Source organism: Knufia obscura (assembly GCF_036327395.1).
Source record: "Knufia obscura strain CCFEE 5817 isolate CBS 148926 chromosome Unknown scaffold_16, whole genome shotgun sequence".
In the NCBI taxonomy this organism is placed as follows: domain Eukaryota; kingdom Fungi; phylum Ascomycota; class Eurotiomycetes; order Chaetothyriales; family Trichomeriaceae; genus Knufia; species Knufia obscura.
Genome location: NW_027042702.1, coordinates 375,039 through 394,185, shown reverse-complemented (window position 1 = coordinate 394,185; position 19,147 = coordinate 375,039). Strand labels below are relative to the sequence as shown.

The window sequence follows — 19,147 nt, the reverse complement described above, 5'->3', positions numbered from 1 at the left end:
GAAGCATTTCCTCGTCCATGAACTTGAGTATCGTGGCACATGGGCGTCCCTTACGCCTAGAGTATTGATGTGTCAGATGCCGTCAAATACCACAGGAACAAGCTTGCTTCGGCATGCCTGAAGCCATCCTGCCTCGAGATGAACCTATCATTAAGACACCAGGATCACCTTCCCACACCCGTCGAGCATCCTTAAAAGTCCTTAGTCGTAACATCGACAAAGTTGTGCTTGGGAACTTGCTTTTCGACACGTGGTACTTCTCACCATACCCTGAAAATGTCCTGTTTGGTTCAGACCATCATTCTTCCAAAACATCATCGAATGGCGAGCACAGAAATGGCCACCATGAAAAGCCTATTGCTCCCATAATTTCAAAGCTACATGTCTGCCCGTATTGCTTCAAGTACAGCATAAGTCCGGTTGACTATGTGTCCCATTTGCAAATGCATGTGAAGGAGAACGAAGCAGGCCCTGACCACTGGTGGCCTGTACCCAGAACAGCGCTCAAAGTCTACGACTGGGGTGGTTACACGGTCTGGGACATCGATGGCGAGCAAGAAAAGCTATACTGTCAGAATCTTTCCTTGTTCGCTAAGCTGTTTCTCGAGCAGAAGAGCGTCTTCTTCGACACAGCTGGTTTCCACTATTTCGTCCTTACGTACTCGCCTACTCCTGATCCTTCAACACCGAATGCAGCAAAGACTCGCGGCAGACGAAGGACTTCGTCAGGCACGAACCGTGACTTTGGGCTGAAAACCCAGGTGATGGGTTTCTTCTCAAAGGAGAACCTCTCATGGGATGCGAACAACCTGGCATGCATCCTAATCTTTCCTCCATATCAACATCGCAACCTGGGCCAGCTCCTAATGGCTGTCTCGTACAAACTCAGTGGGTGGGAATGGGAAGATAGTATCATTGGTGGACCGGAGAAACCACTGAGCACTTTGGGCCGCAAGAGCTACCTGAGGTTCTGGTCAGAACGGATAGCACGATTCTTCATGAGCCAGAGTGCCGATGCTGAAGGACAAACTCTCTTTGGCAATGTATCCAAGAAGCGGATAACCTTTGCCAAAGAGGAGATGACAGTCAAAGAGATTGGTGACAGGACTGGAGTGCTGCCCGAAGATGTGATAGCGGCGTTGAATGAGATGGGCGTTTGTGATGCTCTGCCACGGAAATGGAAGAAGAAGTCCGGTGATCATCAGGTACCGGAACTGGCGGAGGAGGCTTTACCCACGACAATGTTGATCAAGCGCTCGCAGATCTTAGCGTGGGCTGAACGGAATAATGTTGACCTCGTGGGTCCTGTGAAAGAGGAGGGCTTCCTTGGCGAATGGGCTTTGAGTGATTTAAACGAGGACGAATCAGTCGATACAAGCTCTGCTGAAGGGAGCGTCCAGTCATGAGGAGCGTGACCATATTCGATATCGTGTATGGCTAAGAGCCACCACTGCCCTATCCGGCATCAGGATCGACTGATCCGCGTTACGATTAACAAGACTATCCGAACCACTTTTACCGAGATCTGCAACCGGGTCTCGCAACGAAACATCTCGCATCCGGTGCGATGGGACAGAAAAGTCCCCAATAGAGTACATATGGATGTGATCAATGCTCATTTGGGCGAGCCGTTCCCAGCCTTGTCTTATCTCGGGTCTCGCCTGGACGCTGGAGAACGCATGTTCATCCGTGATGTCTTCAGTTGGGCGTAAGGTTTCAAAGGAGATGCATGCTCTTCGCAGATAAGATGCGATTAAATAACATGGGATCCCGACTCAGACAAGAGCTCTACCTTACAACGTCCGTTTCCTGCCCAATGTGGCTTACTTGGCTGGGTTGTTGCTGCCACTTCTGGCAGCTGCCAGGCTTGAGATCTGTGTTACCTATATAGCTGTTTAAAAGAAGACACACAGATTTTGACGTGTACCGTACCAAGTCCATCCACGGACTTGACAGCGGCGCAGGCCTGACCGTACAGTAGTTCGGGTCGCACCATCGGACATTCTCGTGTCAAAAACGTTCTCCGCGTGGAGTTTTGAGCGCATCAATCTCCACTGACGACATGGAGGCTACGAATGGCCCTTGTCAGTTGTTTCAGCGTGCTCTGAGATACGTTGCGGATGCTTCTGCCAGTATCGCTGGCGTCTGCAGTAGCAACCGACCCAGTCGACCAGCTATCGCTATCACTATCGCGTTCATTCGAGGACTAGCAAGTTAGAACGCTGATGAGGAGCAAAAAACGATGGCCTTCGGTCCAGAGCATGCGCACAGACCTTTGTGTAACAGACTGCACGTTCTTCAGACAAACTTTATCGTGATTTGCTCGAGCTGTGCGTTTGACATCGCCTTTACCTAAAGGAATCTAGATCCAGTAACCCGTTTGGTGCTAGACCTGCAGGAACGTCACTGGAGAGTCTGAAAGAGTCTAGGCGACCCGGCATGGCGCAGTAGCCTCGGAAACAGGGTTTAACGCCGACTTCCCCTGCACAAGCACGAGAACTTGATTTTGATGTTGGCATTTCGCGACATGACTACCGGCCCGAGCACGGCAGGATTGCACAATACCACGGAGAACGCTACCTCGTGTATTGGCGTTGGGGTCTGTGAGGTGGGGTGACAGAGGTCTCCTGACAACCACTTCTGCAGCGACGTTGATGCGGCACTTGTGACGACGCATCGGAATATTGTTGCTGAGCCTCAACGATCACACATATATGCTTTGACCAACGTCCCAAAGAAGTGGTAAGTTCCCTCGGGAGGTCGTGATCACCATACGGCACGTCGATAAGTGACCGAAGTGTGATAGTTTATTGGCCAAGTGACGCTCTATTTGCTTGGGAGAGCCGCCGGCAAGACTCCGATTCGACGAAAAGCGCGCTGAGGTATCTTGCGCAGGGGAACGGCAGTAGCGTGCAGAGCAATGTCCACTCGAGCCACAAGCGTCTGATTTAGATCCTGGCTGCTGGGAAAAGCAAAAAGGGTGAAGCTTATTTTTGTGAAAACCTAATACTACACGACGTCGCCTTTCCTGGCCAAGGGCAATAATAAGTGTCAAGGCTTCCTGGTCGAAGTAGTAAGCCATCGACAAGGACGACTTCCCTAATGCACAGCGCCCATATCAGGCATTACTATTTCTATGCACTTCCAGCGACGGAGAGAACTGTGATGGCAGAAGTGCAGATAGGCAGGGGTGATACCGTAGCGGCACTGAGCTTCTGCAGCAGTAGTCACGCTTTCAGCACACGCGAGAGGGAAGTCTACGATGGAACATGCCCGAACGTTACACAGAGAGGCGACCAGATTACAAAGTCTCACACAATGTCCGTCTTGTTTGTACCTAAGAGCGTCCATTTCGAGTAATAGCGGGTAGAAATATTTCGTAGCTTGCCTCTCTCCTCAACGTAGGACTGCATGCCAGCATGCAAAACAATGTAGAGAGTAATGATAAACATCTGCTTCATCGACATGTTGTTGTTTGTGGCACCTGCTGGCAGAAATTTGCAAAACAAGTGCACCGCGTGTGAATAAGCCTCACTCCACCACAGAGGAGACCGTCACCGTCATCCCTGCAGCCGAGTCGGCGACTCGACCACCCCAGACATTTGTTACCACTGCCTCAAAGTATATTGCGAAGTGGCTCGCAAGAGACTTTCACTCGTTATCAGCCATTTCCTGAAGTTTGCTCTCCCACCACTTCCACTGTCTCGCCGTGCGGCCGGTACTAGAAGGAGCAACTCATCTCCTCCATCGATCGCTTCATTTCCTTCCCGTTGATTACTGCGGAGCCGAGCACAGTCTTTAGCACCTCATCTAGTCGTCTGTTCAACAACACAGGATCAAGATTTATGTAGTCTTGGTCATTCCATAAATCGGCAGTTCAGATACGGCGTCATTCACTTGAATTCGAGTCCGAGTTGCACAGCTTGGGAGAGGCAGTCGAACCTTAGCCTATTTCTCGAGTCCAGGCTTCGTTTGCTCGAAAGTCTGGTTCACAACAAACAACCCACGCATACCCACCTGAGACACATCACATTCCTTAACCGACCAAACGGCGGCCAACCCGAGACTCCTCCCCGCCGGCTCGTGGCAGCAACGTGCAATACACGAGGATTGCTCCAACCTCGTCATCCGAAAGTGACGACCGATTCACACTCAGAACAAACAACCACTGGCACTCGAGTTATACATTAGCGGACGAATCGCAGGAGGAAGCGGAGGGTCGAGAAGGAAGGCAACGATGGCTGCACGGGATACACAAACGGCCTCAAGTGCTGAGGGCGCAGGATTCACTTGGCTGCTGGAGCACATCCTCACCTACCCAGGCACCTACGAAATACCTCTGAGAACCATGTATACGTTGAACTCTGCTTCTCATAGCCAGCAAAAGTCTTCGCCAACAAACGTGGTTGGCAACGCTTTCCCAATCTCAAAGAATCAAGATCCGAACAGCATGACTACAGCAACCGCTGCTGCTCAGCTACGCTCAAACCTGATGAACCAAATAGCACAGCAGTCAACTCAACCCCAATCATTACCTCCAAGCTTCATCACCAGCTTCGTCAGACGATGCTTCTCTACCGACCTCGCACAAGTCGACTTCCCCCAAGCATTGACAGCACTCGACTACCTGAAAGACCTCGAGTTGAGACGGAGGAACGAGATACTTGCTGCCTTGAGCTATCTTGGTGTCGAGCGAGAAGATGTGCAGGACCGAGAGAAGATTGCCAGAGACTATCCTAACGCATATCAGTGGATATGTTCTATGGAGGAGAAAGAACGAAAACTTGACTTCCTCTACACGCATGTCTACCTTGGCCTGAGGCGTTGGGCACTGGTCAATGAGATGTCACTAAAGCCTTTCAACAAACAAAACTGTTTAGCTATGCTCAACACACTATACCCACCTATGTTGAACAGCTCCCAGTTTGTGCCACCAACGAGGCAGCTAACTCAACAGATTGTCGCGGAGCAGAGAAAGCACTTCTTCCGCTACATCACTGCTGTCGAAAAGAGCGGTGCGGTTGTGCTGAAGAATGTCATGTCACAGCATGCACGACCAGGAGAGGAGACTGGCTGGCCTAAGGTGCGAGACGACCTTGACAACTACCTTCGTATGGCCAACTCGATCATCGATGAGTGCCTAGAGACCACAGGTCGATCGATCTCACCAAAAAGTGCCACATTCGACCACGACGAGATCAACGAGGAGCACAAGCGCAAGGTCGATTCTGGCATATCCTTTGGCTCTACCAGTGGCTACACCTCGAATCGGAGCTCTGCACAGAGTCATATGACACGACCAAGCACAAGCACAACCAGTAGTGTCAGCACTCACAGCCGACACACTTCCCGTGACAAGCAGCTTGACAAAAGCCTGCCTGCAGCCCCAGAAGATGAAGACACGATCACCATGAAGCCTGCTGGCTCTGCTCTGGAGCGCATCGCACGTGAGCTACGAAAAATCGGCAGTCGTGGCAACATGCGTGAGGAGTCAAAACCTCGCCAGACAATCAACACCAGCTTCGAAGATGTCCCCATGGCTGAAGCAGAATCACCACCAGCCACACCAGGTCGCGGTCTCCGATTCAAGCGAAGTCTCAAGAACATAAGATCAGCCAGCAAAGGCCGATCAACCAGTACATCGCGACCTCCCAGCCGGAATGGCTCATATGGCCACATGGACGACATGCCGAATTTCGACCAGGAAGCAATGAGACGGCAGAGAAAAGCATGGGAAGCACAGCAACAAAATGCACGATAGATCTCCTTTGTTTATGCATTATCGGTGTTAGGGCGGCATATGACGATTTCACGACTTGGGGTTTGGTGATGCTTGGGATGTACTATCACGACTATTGATGATCATGGATGGTGTTTGGACTGGTTTGTTCTTTCCCAAAAGTGTATGTTACTACTACCACTACACAAGACTCGAGACGCTCTCACGGGCATAAAAGGCATGCATTGGTGGGAAGGACCGAAAGACGCAAACTGGAGGAGCTTACAAATCCCATAGGAGACTTGGAGTGGAGCGGTTAGAGGAGATACGAAGCTGTTACGAGCTACTTACTATATTGGCAGATGAGCTTGGGATGTACTGAAGGGCTTCTACAGAATCTGAACTTTGGTAAGCACGATTCGAGGCAGTCCTCGGGTGCGACTGCTTACCACATGAAAATCTGACAACATTCTTGTCGTCAATTTCCACCTGAACTTTTCTTCCCGCATGTTCCTCCCGCTTTCTCCTCCCGCCACTGTTTCATCTTCCCTGCACCTCAGCCGTGTTCATAGACAAGAATCTCAACAAATTTACTTTTACGTGTCGCGGCTCGCTCCTGCTTCCCGATTCCTTTCTTGGACGACGTGTTCGTGCCGCTCACGCTAGATACCGCCTGTACCCTGCTACATAAGCCATGGCGTAAGTACCTAGGTACCTAGCTTCAGGCCACCAACCTACTGTAGGCTCCTTGGCGTTTGCAATCTGCCATGTATGCACAATCCCACCCGTTTCCACCGCGCAGAATCACCCTCGACTCCTTCGTCGCATACCGGAAAAGTCACATATCGGTATAATGCTGCCGACATGGACGCGATGGAGATGTACTTATGCAGAAGTTCATGCCAGGAAGGTGGAGGTCTCAAGCATTTCCGTCTTTGGTGAGCATCGGCTCTTCTGGAGATGCTAGTGTCTCAGGATTGACTCACGGTTCTTACTTACATCAACTTGCGAAGCCAGGAGTGACCTTGCTTTGCGGATACAGGACTCGGAAAAAGACAAACCGTTGCTGCACGTTCGAATACATAGTGGACACATGGAGAATTTAGACCTGCATCATGCAGGGGAACAGAAGCAGCAGCAGGAATAGCGGTGATTTATTGTTACGAGATGCAGGACAAATTGTCCGGAGCTTTGTGCCTCGGGATTCAGGCCACGAGGCAAGAGATTGAGGTGCCTGATTTTCCAGATGGTCGTGCAAACATGACAAACATTCATCGATTGGTGGTGGTGGTGGTGGGGATCTATGCGCTGTGAAGCTATCCAACGATACAAGCAATCGCACGCAGTAACCTACCTCGATCCGACAGTGAGGACAGCCTATATACAAGAGCTCCGATTCAACCTTACGCCCGGCTCCTGACAGCCCTAACGCGGAACCTCCGTTCCATACCGTCAAAAACAACCTAGCACACAACCTCCACCGCTATAGCAAGGGCTCGAGCACTTCCACTCCCAGCCCATACCCTCCTACACCACCTCTCGGCGCACAACCCACCCACAACCATGACAACCTCAACACCGCCCACCGACACCCCCACAAACCCCCGCGGCATCCCCTCCTTCCCCTTCCTCCCCTCCGTAACAGACTACGTCAAATCCTCCACCGAAGTCGAATCAACCCTGCAGCGCTTCCAAGAAATGATCTCAAAATACCAATTCATGTCCCAGAACGTCGAGCGCCGCGCCGCCGGCCTCCGCGAGAAACTCCCTGAGATGCGGAAGAGTCTGGATACCGTCAAGTTCCTGCGCTCACAAAAGGAATCTCCCACGGACGAAGACGCGGACAGCCTCGATGAGAATGGAACAAGTAGTGGGACGATACAAACAACCTACTCCCTCCAAGACACCCTCTACGCCCACGCAACAATAAACACAACCGAATTAGAAGATGTATACCTCTGGCTGGGCGCGAATGTGATGGTTGCGTATCCGCTTGCAGAGGCAGAGGGTATGTTAGCTGAGAAACTGGCGAAGGCGAAGGAGAGTCTGAGGGCTGCGGAGGAGGATTTAGAGTTTATTAGGGTGCAGACTACGACGTTGGAGGTTGCGACGGCGAGGGTGCATAATTGGGATGTGGGGGAGAAGAGGAGGAGGAAGGAACAAGGAGGTGGTGGGGGAAAGGAGGAGAAGGATTGAGGTGGTTTGAAGGTTGAAATGGATGATGGTTTTACGAGAATATGATTGAGGATTACAAAATATTGAAGATGCAGACAATTTGCATGAATGGGATATATCAGTGACACAAGAGCTATAATTCTCAGCGATGTTCAACAGGTCGGGTATCATGACATGAGGACCCCGCCAGGTTTCACACGCCTTTGACTCATTATATTACCTGCGCGGTATCACAATGCCTCGGCATTGAGTCCTGAGCTCCAACGACGATGATCAAGCGCTAAACACTGTTTCTGAACTTTTCGCTGAAGTATGCCGGGTGGCTGTGGAACTGTGATGGAGGCCACCTCAGGTATCTGAACACCGCTCAACTGCCATCAATGGTTCCTGCGAGTGCGATCAAAAGATCAGAATGAACGGAACATGGTTGAGCGCCTCGCGAAGGCTCCTCAGCCGATCACTTCCTCTATGGATGAGTAGATGGTGCGTCACCGCATGGTTCATCTCCATGTGCCACTCGTTGGCTAAATGAACTTGTCCTGCTGCGAAAAATCTGACGGCCTCGTCGTTACCAGAGTCGAAGAGAAGACATGTCCGATCTGACACAGAGAGGTCGCGTATTGTTCGAGCCCAGCGGACAACGATTCCGCCATCGCGAGTCTGCTCGTCTGCAATAGTAGAATCGACCGCTGGGCAGCTACACTCATCTGGGGCTGAAGTGTAAGGTCGAATGGGCACTGCAGGGCATGAGGCATGCCTGCCATTACAGTCCCGACGGCTATAACGGGGCAGTCATCAGTAGCAAGATTTCGAGCAGGCCTGATCATCGCTTCCATTACGCTCGAGAAGATTCTGCCGTTCCATTGAATCGAACCATTGACCATCCTTATGGCAACCGCTTCTCTTGGATCGGTGTTCGTTCTCCAGAGACTCGCTGCGCCTACCACAATGCCGTTCCCACTTCTTACTAGATCTTGATGATCTGATTTCGATGCGCCTGGGATGAGCCAGTCCATCACGTTCTCACGGAAAGTACTAACACGCATAGGTCCGGCTACCAGCTCGTTGAAGCGCCGGGCTGTGTTGCCTTCTTCCTGCTCGGTATCGCGAATTCTAACATAACGACCATGTACCGGCTTTTGGACTACGCATGTTAAAATTGCATCCACTGCAAGGTGAGTCGCATGCCTCATAATTATGCTCGCTTGACGAACGTCTTCAATGATAGGGCGTTGAGAAATGACATCGGTGATGTCGTAACGGAAGCGGAACTCATCCCAGTCTGTGACTGCCTCGAACTTGGTAATCAGCATCTGTAGATCCTCATGTAGAGTCATGTTCGACTCCGCCATGCTCCAACCATACTGAGTAAGGCAGCTAGCAGGGTTTGAGACGAGTGCAGAGTCCACTAACTCGCATAACTTCATAGCGGAACGCAACAGGCTTCGATCTCTGCCTTGTGTTTTAGACAATGAGTCGCATTGCCCCTCGTAGGTGGCCGGTATTTGGTGGGGGACCAACTTGACTCGCTTCACCAGAAGAGATGTCAAGGCTACTGCGACTTGGCCGGTCAGCTCTGATGTGGCTCGCGCTGATGGTCCATCTGCATACCAGGAGAGATCCTGCAACGTGCTGGGAGGGTAGGGAGCTTTCATGGATTCAGGGTCCCCCCATGTTTCATCGTGACAGAGTGTTGGAAAGATAGCCTCGAAATACTGCTTCAGATCCGTTGTTAGCACCTGATTGGTTTCCAGATAACTGGTGTCCTCCTCAACGTGGTCCCCTGACTGCACAACGAATGTCGACAGTCCTGATATCTCTCTCCAGGTCTTAATTCTCCAGTCGGCCTCTGACTCTGCACAAAGAGTGACCACCAGCTTTGCTGTGGGGTTGCCGATGGCGAGGTCTTCGTTGATATACAAACAAGCTTCTTCGCCAAAGCACCACATCAGCGCTGTGGCCAGCCAAAGCCCACCGTCACTTCCTACGACGCATACGTTGGCTATTGCATCGTCCCGCATCTCTTTGCATACGCCTACCAACAACTTCGCTGCTATTACATGCTCGATGGGATTATACAGCCAGGGCCTAGGATAATATTGTCCCAGCTTCAAGCATATATTGTTTCCCAGATCATATGGCATGATTTGTCGTGCCTGACCGGAAACCAGCTTCAGTAAGGGAGTCAGTTGCTCTGGCGAGACAGGATGCCTGTCGCCGAGACCAGCTGCATGTATCATCTGAAAGAGAAGGTCGCCGATCTCCTCATCCTCGTATTTGAGTCTAAGTGCCGCATAAAGGGCAAAGAACTTGACCAAGGATGTGGACTTCTGCATAGCTCGTTGTGTGTTGCCATAGACGAAGCCGACTGCAATGCGAGTCCGCGTGATCCAGCTCGACTCATTCGCTCCTAGAGCGTTGCTAGCTTCCGCGATACGTGCTGGTGAGACCAGGAGGGTTGAGCCAAGGGCCTCAGCAGCAAGAATCGCTCCCGGGTGTACATTGTCCTGTGTAGCAGCTCTGATAAGATTCTGTAGCAACTCAACTGTTTTGAAAACTGTCCCGCCTACTTCCCAGGTAGTGCTGACGCCACTGCCTGAAGTATTGGCTACTTCTCCGCTCATGGTTGATGTGAGGTTCTCGATATGTTCTTTGATCGTTCACGATAAGAATTTAGTGTGAGAGACTTACCTTGAGAAGTCCTTCACACAAAGTTCAGTGCTCCCGAATGCTGTATTCAAGAACTATCTGGAACCAGGACTGAACGTCTGCTACAATAATGAGGGCAATCCAAGATTGTACTGAGATTGTCTTTGGTAGCAAGCTGGACAGATAGTACGAGCTTTCTTTCTCCATTCAAGGAAGCAAGCTGCAGCATGGTACTTTCCAGCCCCCGTGGTCGGACTGAACACGAAATATGGCATCCGCAAGCTCGTCCTGTTCTCCTCGATCTCTAGTCGATGTGTTAGCGAGTAGAGCCGTAGGTTACGAACGCACGAGCCCTCCTCGATTAGGTACACAGAATCTCATGGCTACTCCAGCAAGGCTGGCTTGCTGAAGCTCCCGCTTCAGGCGCGAGGTTCCTTCCTCTTGTAACAGAGTCTCGATGCGCGAGTTGACCTCTCAAAGAAGGTTTGCTGCTCTGTCATCTGCCATTGTTAGTGCTTGCGGTTTGTGCTCACCATCAGACGAGCAGCACTCCGAAGACCTGGTTCGAGTTCGATATTTTGCTCCATGGTTACGTCTTGTTTACCTCTTCATCCCACGGAAAGGCCATTGAAGTAACAGCCTATGCACACGATCGTTGTTGCCAACCTCAGAGGACTTCTTCGCCGCTTCCGCATGCTCTTGACGCGTCTTTGCCCCTCGCAGCGGTCCTAATGCGGCTTAAACAAGGTGCCCTGCCTCCAAATGTGTATGGGGCGTTGTAGTGTCTTGACACCACTTGCCATACCTGTTCAGGGCAAACATCCTTCATTAAAGATATTGCAGAATGCTGATAACAGTGGATGAATGCAATGTGGATACGACTTGAACGCGTCCTTCAACTTGAAGGGCACAGCGCGTTATGATACTGAACCCCAACTCCGGAATATCGCACCTCCAGCACAGTTTCGTCAAGTACTTCGCTCCCGTTGAGGCTGATAACTTATCTCTCACTCAGGTGTTGAACATGCCCTGCGAAGATTTCTGTCATGCAAGGAAATCAGTACGGGATATTCAAGGAGAACTAATTAAAATCATGCCGAGCGCATGCAGGTACAGTAACTCAGCCTGACCACCGTGATCTGCGCCACAACCTGGTCAGGATACTACGATGCCTCGTGCCTTTCGGACAGGAGCTGGCTTCGACTTTGTGTTAGCGATAATGCAAAACAGCTTCATTGAATATCGGACCGCTCGAGCATGTCATGACGGCCGTCAACCGGACCTCAACTGATGGCCATTCGTACGGATCTACCACGGTATCAGGAACAGGAACAACGATTTTAGGCGACAATCACAGATACGGGGACAACATCCAAGTCGCCAACGCAACCTTTGTGCTCGAAGACATCTCTGTTCTGATACCTCAGCTTGTGAAGCTTCTGAAGCACTCGTCAGGTCGAAATTATGTAGATAATGGTCGGCAAGAGTATAGGATCAGAACACTACATGCAGGGTCAGGCGCTCATAACTCAGTACAGGAGATTGCTCCATTGAGCGCGCGTAGAGCAGCGCTGGACAATGCAACATGGCAGCAACTCGCTGGCTTGGTGCGCAACAAGCTGTGGTTGGCCCTTGGTATACAGAAGCCATCGCAGAGGAACACTTTCGTGCACGAACCTCCGAACAACTGGGAAGCTCTTCGGCAGAGTAATATGATGTCCAGTGGGACAGTTGCCGTTTCAGAAAGGCTGGGTGCTGTGTATCAGAAAGCAGAACTTCCGTTCAAGGAGGTTCTCGCTGTGCTAACTCTTCTTTGCGCCTTGCTTACCCGTCGAGCGGCCTCGCGTGTAGCAGTCATCGAAGCATATATCAAGCTGCAAAGACACTCGATGTTTCCCTATTTCACGGCCGCAGTCGCAGCGTGGATCTCGAGTATCATACACAGGACATATCTCAGGGTTCAGCCCTCTGAACTTACTGGCGACTGCATCACCTTCGTCGATGCATATGATAACTCACGCGAGGTTCCGCTGGCCTACTTGGCAGATGTTTACATACTGAAAGGCTTCTTCAAGAGCCACTACGAAGGATCGACCGCTGAGCGTCTTGTCGACGGCCGAAGGTACATTCTGGCTGTGCATCATCGATACGGTCCAGAAATGAGTATATCAAAAATTTGCCACGCTCGAAGCCGGGACACAATAGCAGGATCGACGTTCTATATGGCAATCATGTACAGAGCTGGTCGCCACCGTTGTATCGACTGCACCAACAATTTATCACGTATATATCGGCCTTCGGACGATTTTAGCCCACATTACTGGTCAGCGTACTGCCATTCTTTCTTGATCGATCTTCGCTGACTCCATATAGTCCGTACTGTCGACGTGCTTACGGCATCTCAAAACGACCAAACTTCAACACCTCTTCTTTCGTTCTGCCGTCGTGGCACATGCCGGATGCACTAGGCTTCGGTACTGGCTTGGGAGGAATTCGCAACATCAACCTTGATATTGTGACCAGATTGCGATCGAAGGATGGCCGGTCTGTCATTGCATGGACAGAGTACCAGCATAGACCTTACGAACGTCCTGATCGGCGCAAATTGCAGACCGAGACAGACCATCCAAGCCAGGATGTACGACATCGTGCGCGGAAAAGAGATGCGAGACTTGTTAAGGCAGCGCCCAGTCAGAGCCCCCAGTCATCACTAGTCAGGGCCTTCGCACTATTGGAGAAGGCCAGAGAAAAGCGCGCTCGTGTCCAGAAAGTGCCCGCATACAGGTCAGATAAGGTATGCGCAACGCCAGGTTGACATCTGCTCTCTGAACCGGTCGCAGCTAACCCCACGACAGTACCAACGCCCACCAAGGTATTCATCAACATCAGAATCGTCGGACGAGGATGTGTACTGATGTGGCTGGCTGGTCTCCTCTTCATCTTGTAGTAGCGGTAGTCATGTCCTACAACGCCACACGAATAAGTTCCGCCATGTTCGACCACTGCCTGCTTACCATTGCGAAACCGCATGTCGCGTTGCCCCGTATCAACCCTGCTATACCTACTGCTACATGCTCTATGCCCTCTTGTACATGTATACATATCTATCAGTACTGCATACGCCGAACGTAAACGTAGGCGTACCAGCGCCACGAAGAAGCGGTAGTGATGAATATGACTGACATCTGAGTATGTTGACAGACGCATCGACGCATGCATGGAACATAAGATCCGAAGGGTCACCATGTATAGAAGTGAAATCGAACAGCAGTGCCATCCCTACCCAGTTGTTTCGACTTGTTCTAAGGCCGCCTCGGACCTGTCGTTGTGCGAAACGAGCTGTTCAACAGGTGTAAAGAGTTGAGACTATTTCGGCCAGATTAGCAGACATTGCATATGTCTCCTGGACGTCCTTGTTCAAGAGCAGTGCTCTTCAGATCCACATACTTGATCCATACAATCAGCAGCGCAACGATTAGGGCTGGGGTGCTTGGGGTGTTGTTATAATTGCTGCTCCTCGCACTGAACACCTAACGTGTACTAGCGCGGATTGCACCATACCACCCCTGACAAGCCTCGAGTCGTCTTTGCATTTGTTCAGTAGTAGCCACATGTACTTCACTTCCTCTGGCCTACTCGTTGTCGCTCGCAAGATGGTTTCTGCGACATCGCTCAACGAGAATACACGGGTGAGCTACCCTGATCTGATCTGATCACGATGCGACTACCGGCCGTGAAGCTCAGGACAAGCCGGGCAACAGAATAGTGGGATCGTGCAGTCCTGCAAAGGAGACTTGACACGGCCATAAGCATGAGGCTGCTGAATGGCTCACGTTCAATTGCCAACTCGGAGTCACTGAGGGTACTGCTTCGACAACAAGCAAAGCTCAGACTGCCCTCTCCTCCCACTTTCGCCATCAGAAGTTTTGGACGACTGATTTGTCTTCAACTGGCGAAGACTGTCTGTGCTCATGGAGAGCTGTCTTAAACACGCCATTGCACCTTCCAGATCTTCTACAGCTAGTTTTGGGCACGAGAGTGCAGCCGGCACGGATCCTCGAACACAGTCGCGATCAGATGTCTGAATCGTGTCGTGGCTGCCACTGCGCCGCATATCTTGGTTCCCCTGAGCTGTGTCCGCTACGCGAAACTCTGCGCTCAAGGAGCACGCCGACAGCGTGATTGCAGCAACCGGCTACTTTACGTGCTGAGTTGCATATGAAAAATGCGACGAAGCGGTACCGAAAGATTGATGGCGCCAAGCTAAGCTCATGAATAATAGCGTGCCGGCTTCCCTCTACCCTATTATTGACTCATGGTATTTAGATGGCACAGTATATTTATATGGTCACGTTTTCGCAACTGCTGCGAATACTTCCCATGAACACACCCAGATCGACGGTACAAGCTTGCGGCAAGCATAACAGAAGAAATTTAGTGACCATATCAGCAGCTCCAAACATGATAAATCCCAAGAACTGTAGACCGCCTCCATACTGGAATTTCGAGCTGTGGAACGATTGTTTTGGGTCCGAGCCACATAAAGGATGGACGAGCAACCCTGACCGCTTGAAGTCCGATATTTTCGATGCCAATAGCAGGTTCAACCTCGCACTGGAAGCAAAGATCGGTGGTCTTGGACCACTACTGAGACGTCTCAACGATTATGGCAGGGATGATACCTTCTGGGTTCTAAAAGACAATCAAGACTTCTATCATGTGTACGAAGAAATGTATGGGAGTTTACAAGAATTCAAGGAGAAAATCACAGAAGATGAACTCGTCGGGCGAATTATTAGGGGTATTTCTATTTTTGACGGCTGGGAGAGCGGCTACCTCGTTAATGCCGATAGTCCAGCTCACCCACGATTCCACGATAATCAAGCTGCCATCCAGTCTCGTCAACAAGGTGAATCAGGTGAATCACATGAATCAAGAAAGACGCGGGACCTGCAACAAACGGGAGAGGGGATTGGATTGGCGGCCTATGTGCACCAGCAGCCAAGTCAACGATCCAGGGCTGTCATCTGCTGAAGGCATATTGTTCTCCTTGAAATATACTTTACAAGGACTCTGAACGCTGGGCGGGGTATATTTCATGTCTCCGAGCCAATCACCACATGCTACTGGACCCCGACTTCGGTCGCCGACCACCACATCGATGGTGCCCGATTTAGAATACCCCCATTTCGACTATACAAAGAACCATAAAGCCGCAGTATCCGGCTTTAACATCTATGATTTCAGGTCAAACTAGTTTCACAAGGCAGAAGAACATCATCAGTCACAGCCATACCACGCCCTTGAAATGTGCAAGAAAGCTACGTGCAGCAGTTGCGGTATGACCCTGAGAATTCCCCGCTCACCTTAGCACAATGTCTGATACGGAGCAGGGAAATCTTCTTGGTGGGGATGTGGAAATCATATTCCAGCAGTCATGGATTCCGTGCCAAAAGAGGAGAGGTGTGCTTGCGAGCCTAAGGTCGAAGTGAACGGCAACGGCTACCCTCCCAAGGCGGCAAAGGCAGATTCCTGAGCATACCTGGAACTTCAGGTGGGAAAACTGACGGATGGTACTAGTGGCAGACTATGTTCGGGTCATGGTTCAAATGATGAATATGTTCCTGAGTGTGCTTTGGCATCTACACAAATATGGACGATTCGAGGAATTCAAACATGTTCACTATGGATATCCAAGCACGTGGCCGTACGCATGGCATAAAGTTCTGTTTCTGCACGTTTCTTGTCGCTGGCGTCCTCCTGAGTCTCACTTCACACGTGGAAAGTGTCTTGGCTTTCGGGGACCTCATGATGCACGGCAACACTGCAGCCATGTCGGTGTCGTCCCAATCGCCTTGACCTTGTGCCCTTCCTGAAATGGTCGGGACAGAGCCGAGAGTCCGCTAAGTCCTCACATGCACTCGCTAACCTCAGGCATACTGTGATAGAGGGTCAACGTGGGATCGGAGACTTTCATGCCCCTGTACTCCAGCAGTGTGAGGGACCACGGACACTAGATTTCCTATCAGAACCTTGAAATCCACTGTACTCCTCAGTTGCAGTCGGTTGGCAGCAGCAGTTTTCATTGATGGTTGGCGACCATGACGTGGATGGCGACAAGGATACCGTCAATGAAGGGAGCACTGACACTGTATATAATAGTCAGCTATCGCCTACCATTCCTCAGCATGATTCAAGCACTTCTACACCAGTTTACTCAACACCACACATATACTCAACGCTGACTCTTTCATATCTACGACCAAACAACATCAAACAACATGTCATCAGGCAGCGTGAACCCAGTACGCCTCTCTTTACCGTATACTGGGCAACGACAACTGACCCAAACAAGGACTTCAAACCACTGCACAACATCTGCGAGTTCCTCAACGCAGTCCACATCTACGCCGACGAAGCTCGAAGAGGAGAGACACGCTACGTGCAAGCCCACCACTTCTGCTCGCATGTCCGGAAGGGTAAGCCAGCCAACCAGCCAAGCCAAATACCATCAACGACCCCTCTCCAACACCCTTCTCACCCCACGAAGAACACAGCTAACCCAACCCCAGACCTCCGCCAATGCCTAATCTACGACTCCGGCCGCGCCGACGCCCGCCTAATCGGCATAGAATACATGATCCCCAAGCACGTCTACCTGACCCTCGACCCAGCCGAACAAAATCTCTGGCATAGCCACGAATACGAAGTCACCTCGGGCATGCTCTGTGTCATCAAACCCTCATCCGAGCCCTCCGAGTCAGAATGGGAGAAGAAAGAAATCGAGGCGATGAGGGAGGTCGTGGGATTGTATGGTAAGACGTGGCATACGTGGCAGGTCGATCGGGGTGATGAGTTGCCGTTGGGGAAGCCGGTGTTGATGGGGAGTGTGACCAGTGGGAAGCAGATTGATCTTGAGCGGGCGCTGGCGGGGAGGAACGAGGAGTATGGTGTTGATCATGGGGTTAAGGCGGAGAATAGGGCTAAGGCGGGGGTGAAGGGGCCTGGGACTCATGAGAATGCGGACTTTTGGTGGAGGGAGGCGGGGATGCATTGACGGAGGGTAGGGGCATATATTGGCTGCCGTTGGAGGGCTTGTTGATCGAGACAGGTCTCTCGTGTGGACTTGTGAATTGATGGGTCATATGAACGGGTCATTTAGAGCAATGCTCTAAGCCCGCCACGCCGTCTAGCGAGCTCTATGGAAGATATGCATTCCTTCATTAATGTGCTCCACTCCTTGGTGAAACAGCGTGCCCGATGCAACAGCTCACAGAGTTGCCCGGGTCCGTAAAACTATCACATCACTTGTGGACCTGAATACCGGGAGGAATAACGCATGATAGAAGCCATCTACCATCTACACGGCCCTTCCAAGCCCCGCGACTACCCCCTCCCAATCCACCTCAACACAGCATCCACAAACTCCCCCGGCCTCTCCTCCGCAATCCAATGTCCCGCCTTCCCCACACTCCCAAACTCAACATCCTCATAAAACTCCCCCGCCATTTCCACTGCCTCCTTCTCCCCCGCAAAACTCTTCTCCCCCCACAGCGCCAAACACCTCACCTTACTCTTCCCCTTCTCCCTCACCCACCCCACATTCATCTCCCCATCCGTCTCAAACGTCCTATAAACATTAAACCCACATCTCATCGCTCCAGGCTGCGCATACGCCGTCGCATAAACATCGAGATCATGGTTTGATATCGCGGCCGGGTTCTGACCGAGCCTCTCGAAGAAGTGCTTCAGGTAGATTTTCTCACGGCCCTGAACGAGGGCCTCGGGGAGATCGGGGACGGCGTGGAATGTGAAGTGCCATACCAGGGGGCTGTTCTTGGTGTTGTGGTAGAAGGTGCTGCCAGGGAGGGGACATTCGCCCCATGTTACGCTGGCGGTGGCTTCGGGGTAGAGGGTTGCGTAGGCGTGGACGATCATGCCGCCTATGTCGTGGCCGACCTGGGTTGTAGTCAGTAGTGTCATCGTAGATGAGAATGGGAAGGTAGCGAGCGTACTAGGTGGACCTTATCCTTCACGTCGAGCTTCTCCATCAGGTTTCGTAGGTCTCGCGCCATTACGTCCTTTGTGTAGCCATTCCAGGGTTTGGTGCTGTCGCCTGCACCACGGTAGTCTGGAGCTATGACGCGGTAGCCGGCGTCGGATAGTGGTGTGATGACGCGGCGGAACTGGTAGGATGTTTGGGGGAAGCCGTGGACGAGGAGGATTGTGCCTTTGGGGGATGGGGATTGGGATGGGGGTGGTGGACATTCGATGTAGTGGAGGCTTATGCTTGGTTCTACGCCTGAGGGTGTTGAGTCGACTTCGAGCTGGTTGCTAGCGAGTTAGCTGTGCTGACTTTCTTGTGGTTGGGTTGTAATTAGGGATTAGTCATGAAGTTGCCATACCCGTTGGTGCTCCCATCGAGTGTCATCGATCTTGTTGGCGCCTGTGAGCCCTCCGGAGAGAGACATTCTGGCTGGATGAGTATAGTCTCAGAATGGATTTGCTGGCTGGTGGTTTTGGGTATCGGCTCTGACGAGAGATTGAGGTGCTAGCTCTGCTGATGGTCAATTTGTCACAGAGTGTATTTGCAGGTTCAAGATT

The 19,147-nt window shown here is 51.4% G+C and overlaps 8 protein-coding genes across 8 annotated transcripts; 6 read left to right on the top strand and 2 right to left on the bottom strand.

Moving 5' to 3' along the window:
* Positions 1 to 113: 113 nt before the first annotated feature.
* Positions 114 to 1,406, top strand: SAS2 (SAS complex subunit; the record flags this gene model as incomplete). Its single annotated transcript, XM_064878611.1, has 1 exon — positions 114 to 1,406. One exon carries the CDS (start codon positions 114 to 116, stop codon positions 1,404 to 1,406), a length of 1,293 nt encoding a protein of 430 aa, XP_064725690.1.
* A 2,831-nt stretch (positions 1,407 to 4,237) lies between these two features.
* On the top strand, positions 4,238 to 5,761 carry PMZ80_010219 (uncharacterized protein; the record flags this gene model as incomplete). Its single annotated transcript, XM_064878610.1, has 1 exon — positions 4,238 to 5,761. One exon carries the CDS (start codon positions 4,238 to 4,240, stop codon positions 5,759 to 5,761), a length of 1,524 nt encoding a protein of 507 aa, XP_064725689.1.
* Positions 5,762 to 7,282: 1,521 nt separating this feature from the next.
* On the top strand, positions 7,283 to 7,915 carry PMZ80_010218 (uncharacterized protein; the record flags this gene model as incomplete). The annotated part of the gene is made up of 1 exon (XM_064878609.1): positions 7,283 to 7,915. The coding sequence occupies one exon, from the start codon at positions 7,283 to 7,285 to the stop codon at positions 7,913 to 7,915; it is 633 nt and encodes a 210-aa protein (XP_064725688.1).
* Positions 7,916 to 8,418: 503 nt separating this feature from the next.
* On the bottom strand, positions 8,419 to 10,518 carry PMZ80_010217 (uncharacterized protein; the record flags this gene model as incomplete). Its single annotated transcript, XM_064878608.1, has 1 exon — positions 8,419 to 10,518. The coding sequence occupies one exon, from the start codon at positions 10,516 to 10,518 to the stop codon at positions 8,419 to 8,421; it is 2,100 nt and encodes a 699-aa protein (XP_064725687.1).
* A 1,287-nt stretch (positions 10,519 to 11,805) lies between these two features.
* PMZ80_010216 (uncharacterized protein) lies at positions 11,806 to 13,458 on the top strand (the record flags this gene model as incomplete). The annotated part of the gene is made up of 3 exons (XM_064878607.1): positions 11,806 to 12,776; positions 12,917 to 13,337; positions 13,399 to 13,458. 3 exons carry the CDS (start codon positions 11,806 to 11,808, stop codon positions 13,456 to 13,458), a joined length of 1,452 nt encoding a protein of 483 aa, XP_064725686.1.
* A 1,546-nt stretch (positions 13,459 to 15,004) lies between these two features.
* On the top strand, positions 15,005 to 15,577 carry PMZ80_010215 (uncharacterized protein; the record flags this gene model as incomplete). Its single annotated transcript, XM_064878606.1, has 1 exon — positions 15,005 to 15,577. The coding sequence occupies one exon, from the start codon at positions 15,005 to 15,007 to the stop codon at positions 15,575 to 15,577; it is 573 nt and encodes a 190-aa protein (XP_064725685.1).
* Positions 15,578 to 16,824: 1,247 nt separating this feature from the next.
* PMZ80_010214 (uncharacterized protein) lies at positions 16,825 to 17,600 on the top strand (the record flags this gene model as incomplete). Its single annotated transcript, XM_064878605.1, has 2 exons — positions 16,825 to 16,848; positions 16,899 to 17,600. The coding sequence occupies 2 exons, from the start codon at positions 16,825 to 16,827 to the stop codon at positions 17,598 to 17,600; spliced, it is 726 nt and encodes a 241-aa protein (XP_064725684.1).
* A 329-nt stretch (positions 17,601 to 17,929) lies between these two features.
* On the bottom strand, positions 17,930 to 19,014 carry PMZ80_010213 (uncharacterized protein; the record flags this gene model as incomplete). Its single annotated transcript, XM_064878604.1, has 3 exons — positions 17,930 to 18,502; positions 18,559 to 18,870; positions 18,949 to 19,014. 3 exons carry the CDS (start codon positions 19,012 to 19,014, stop codon positions 17,930 to 17,932), a joined length of 951 nt encoding a protein of 316 aa, XP_064725683.1.
* Positions 19,015 to 19,147: the final 133 nt, after the last annotated feature.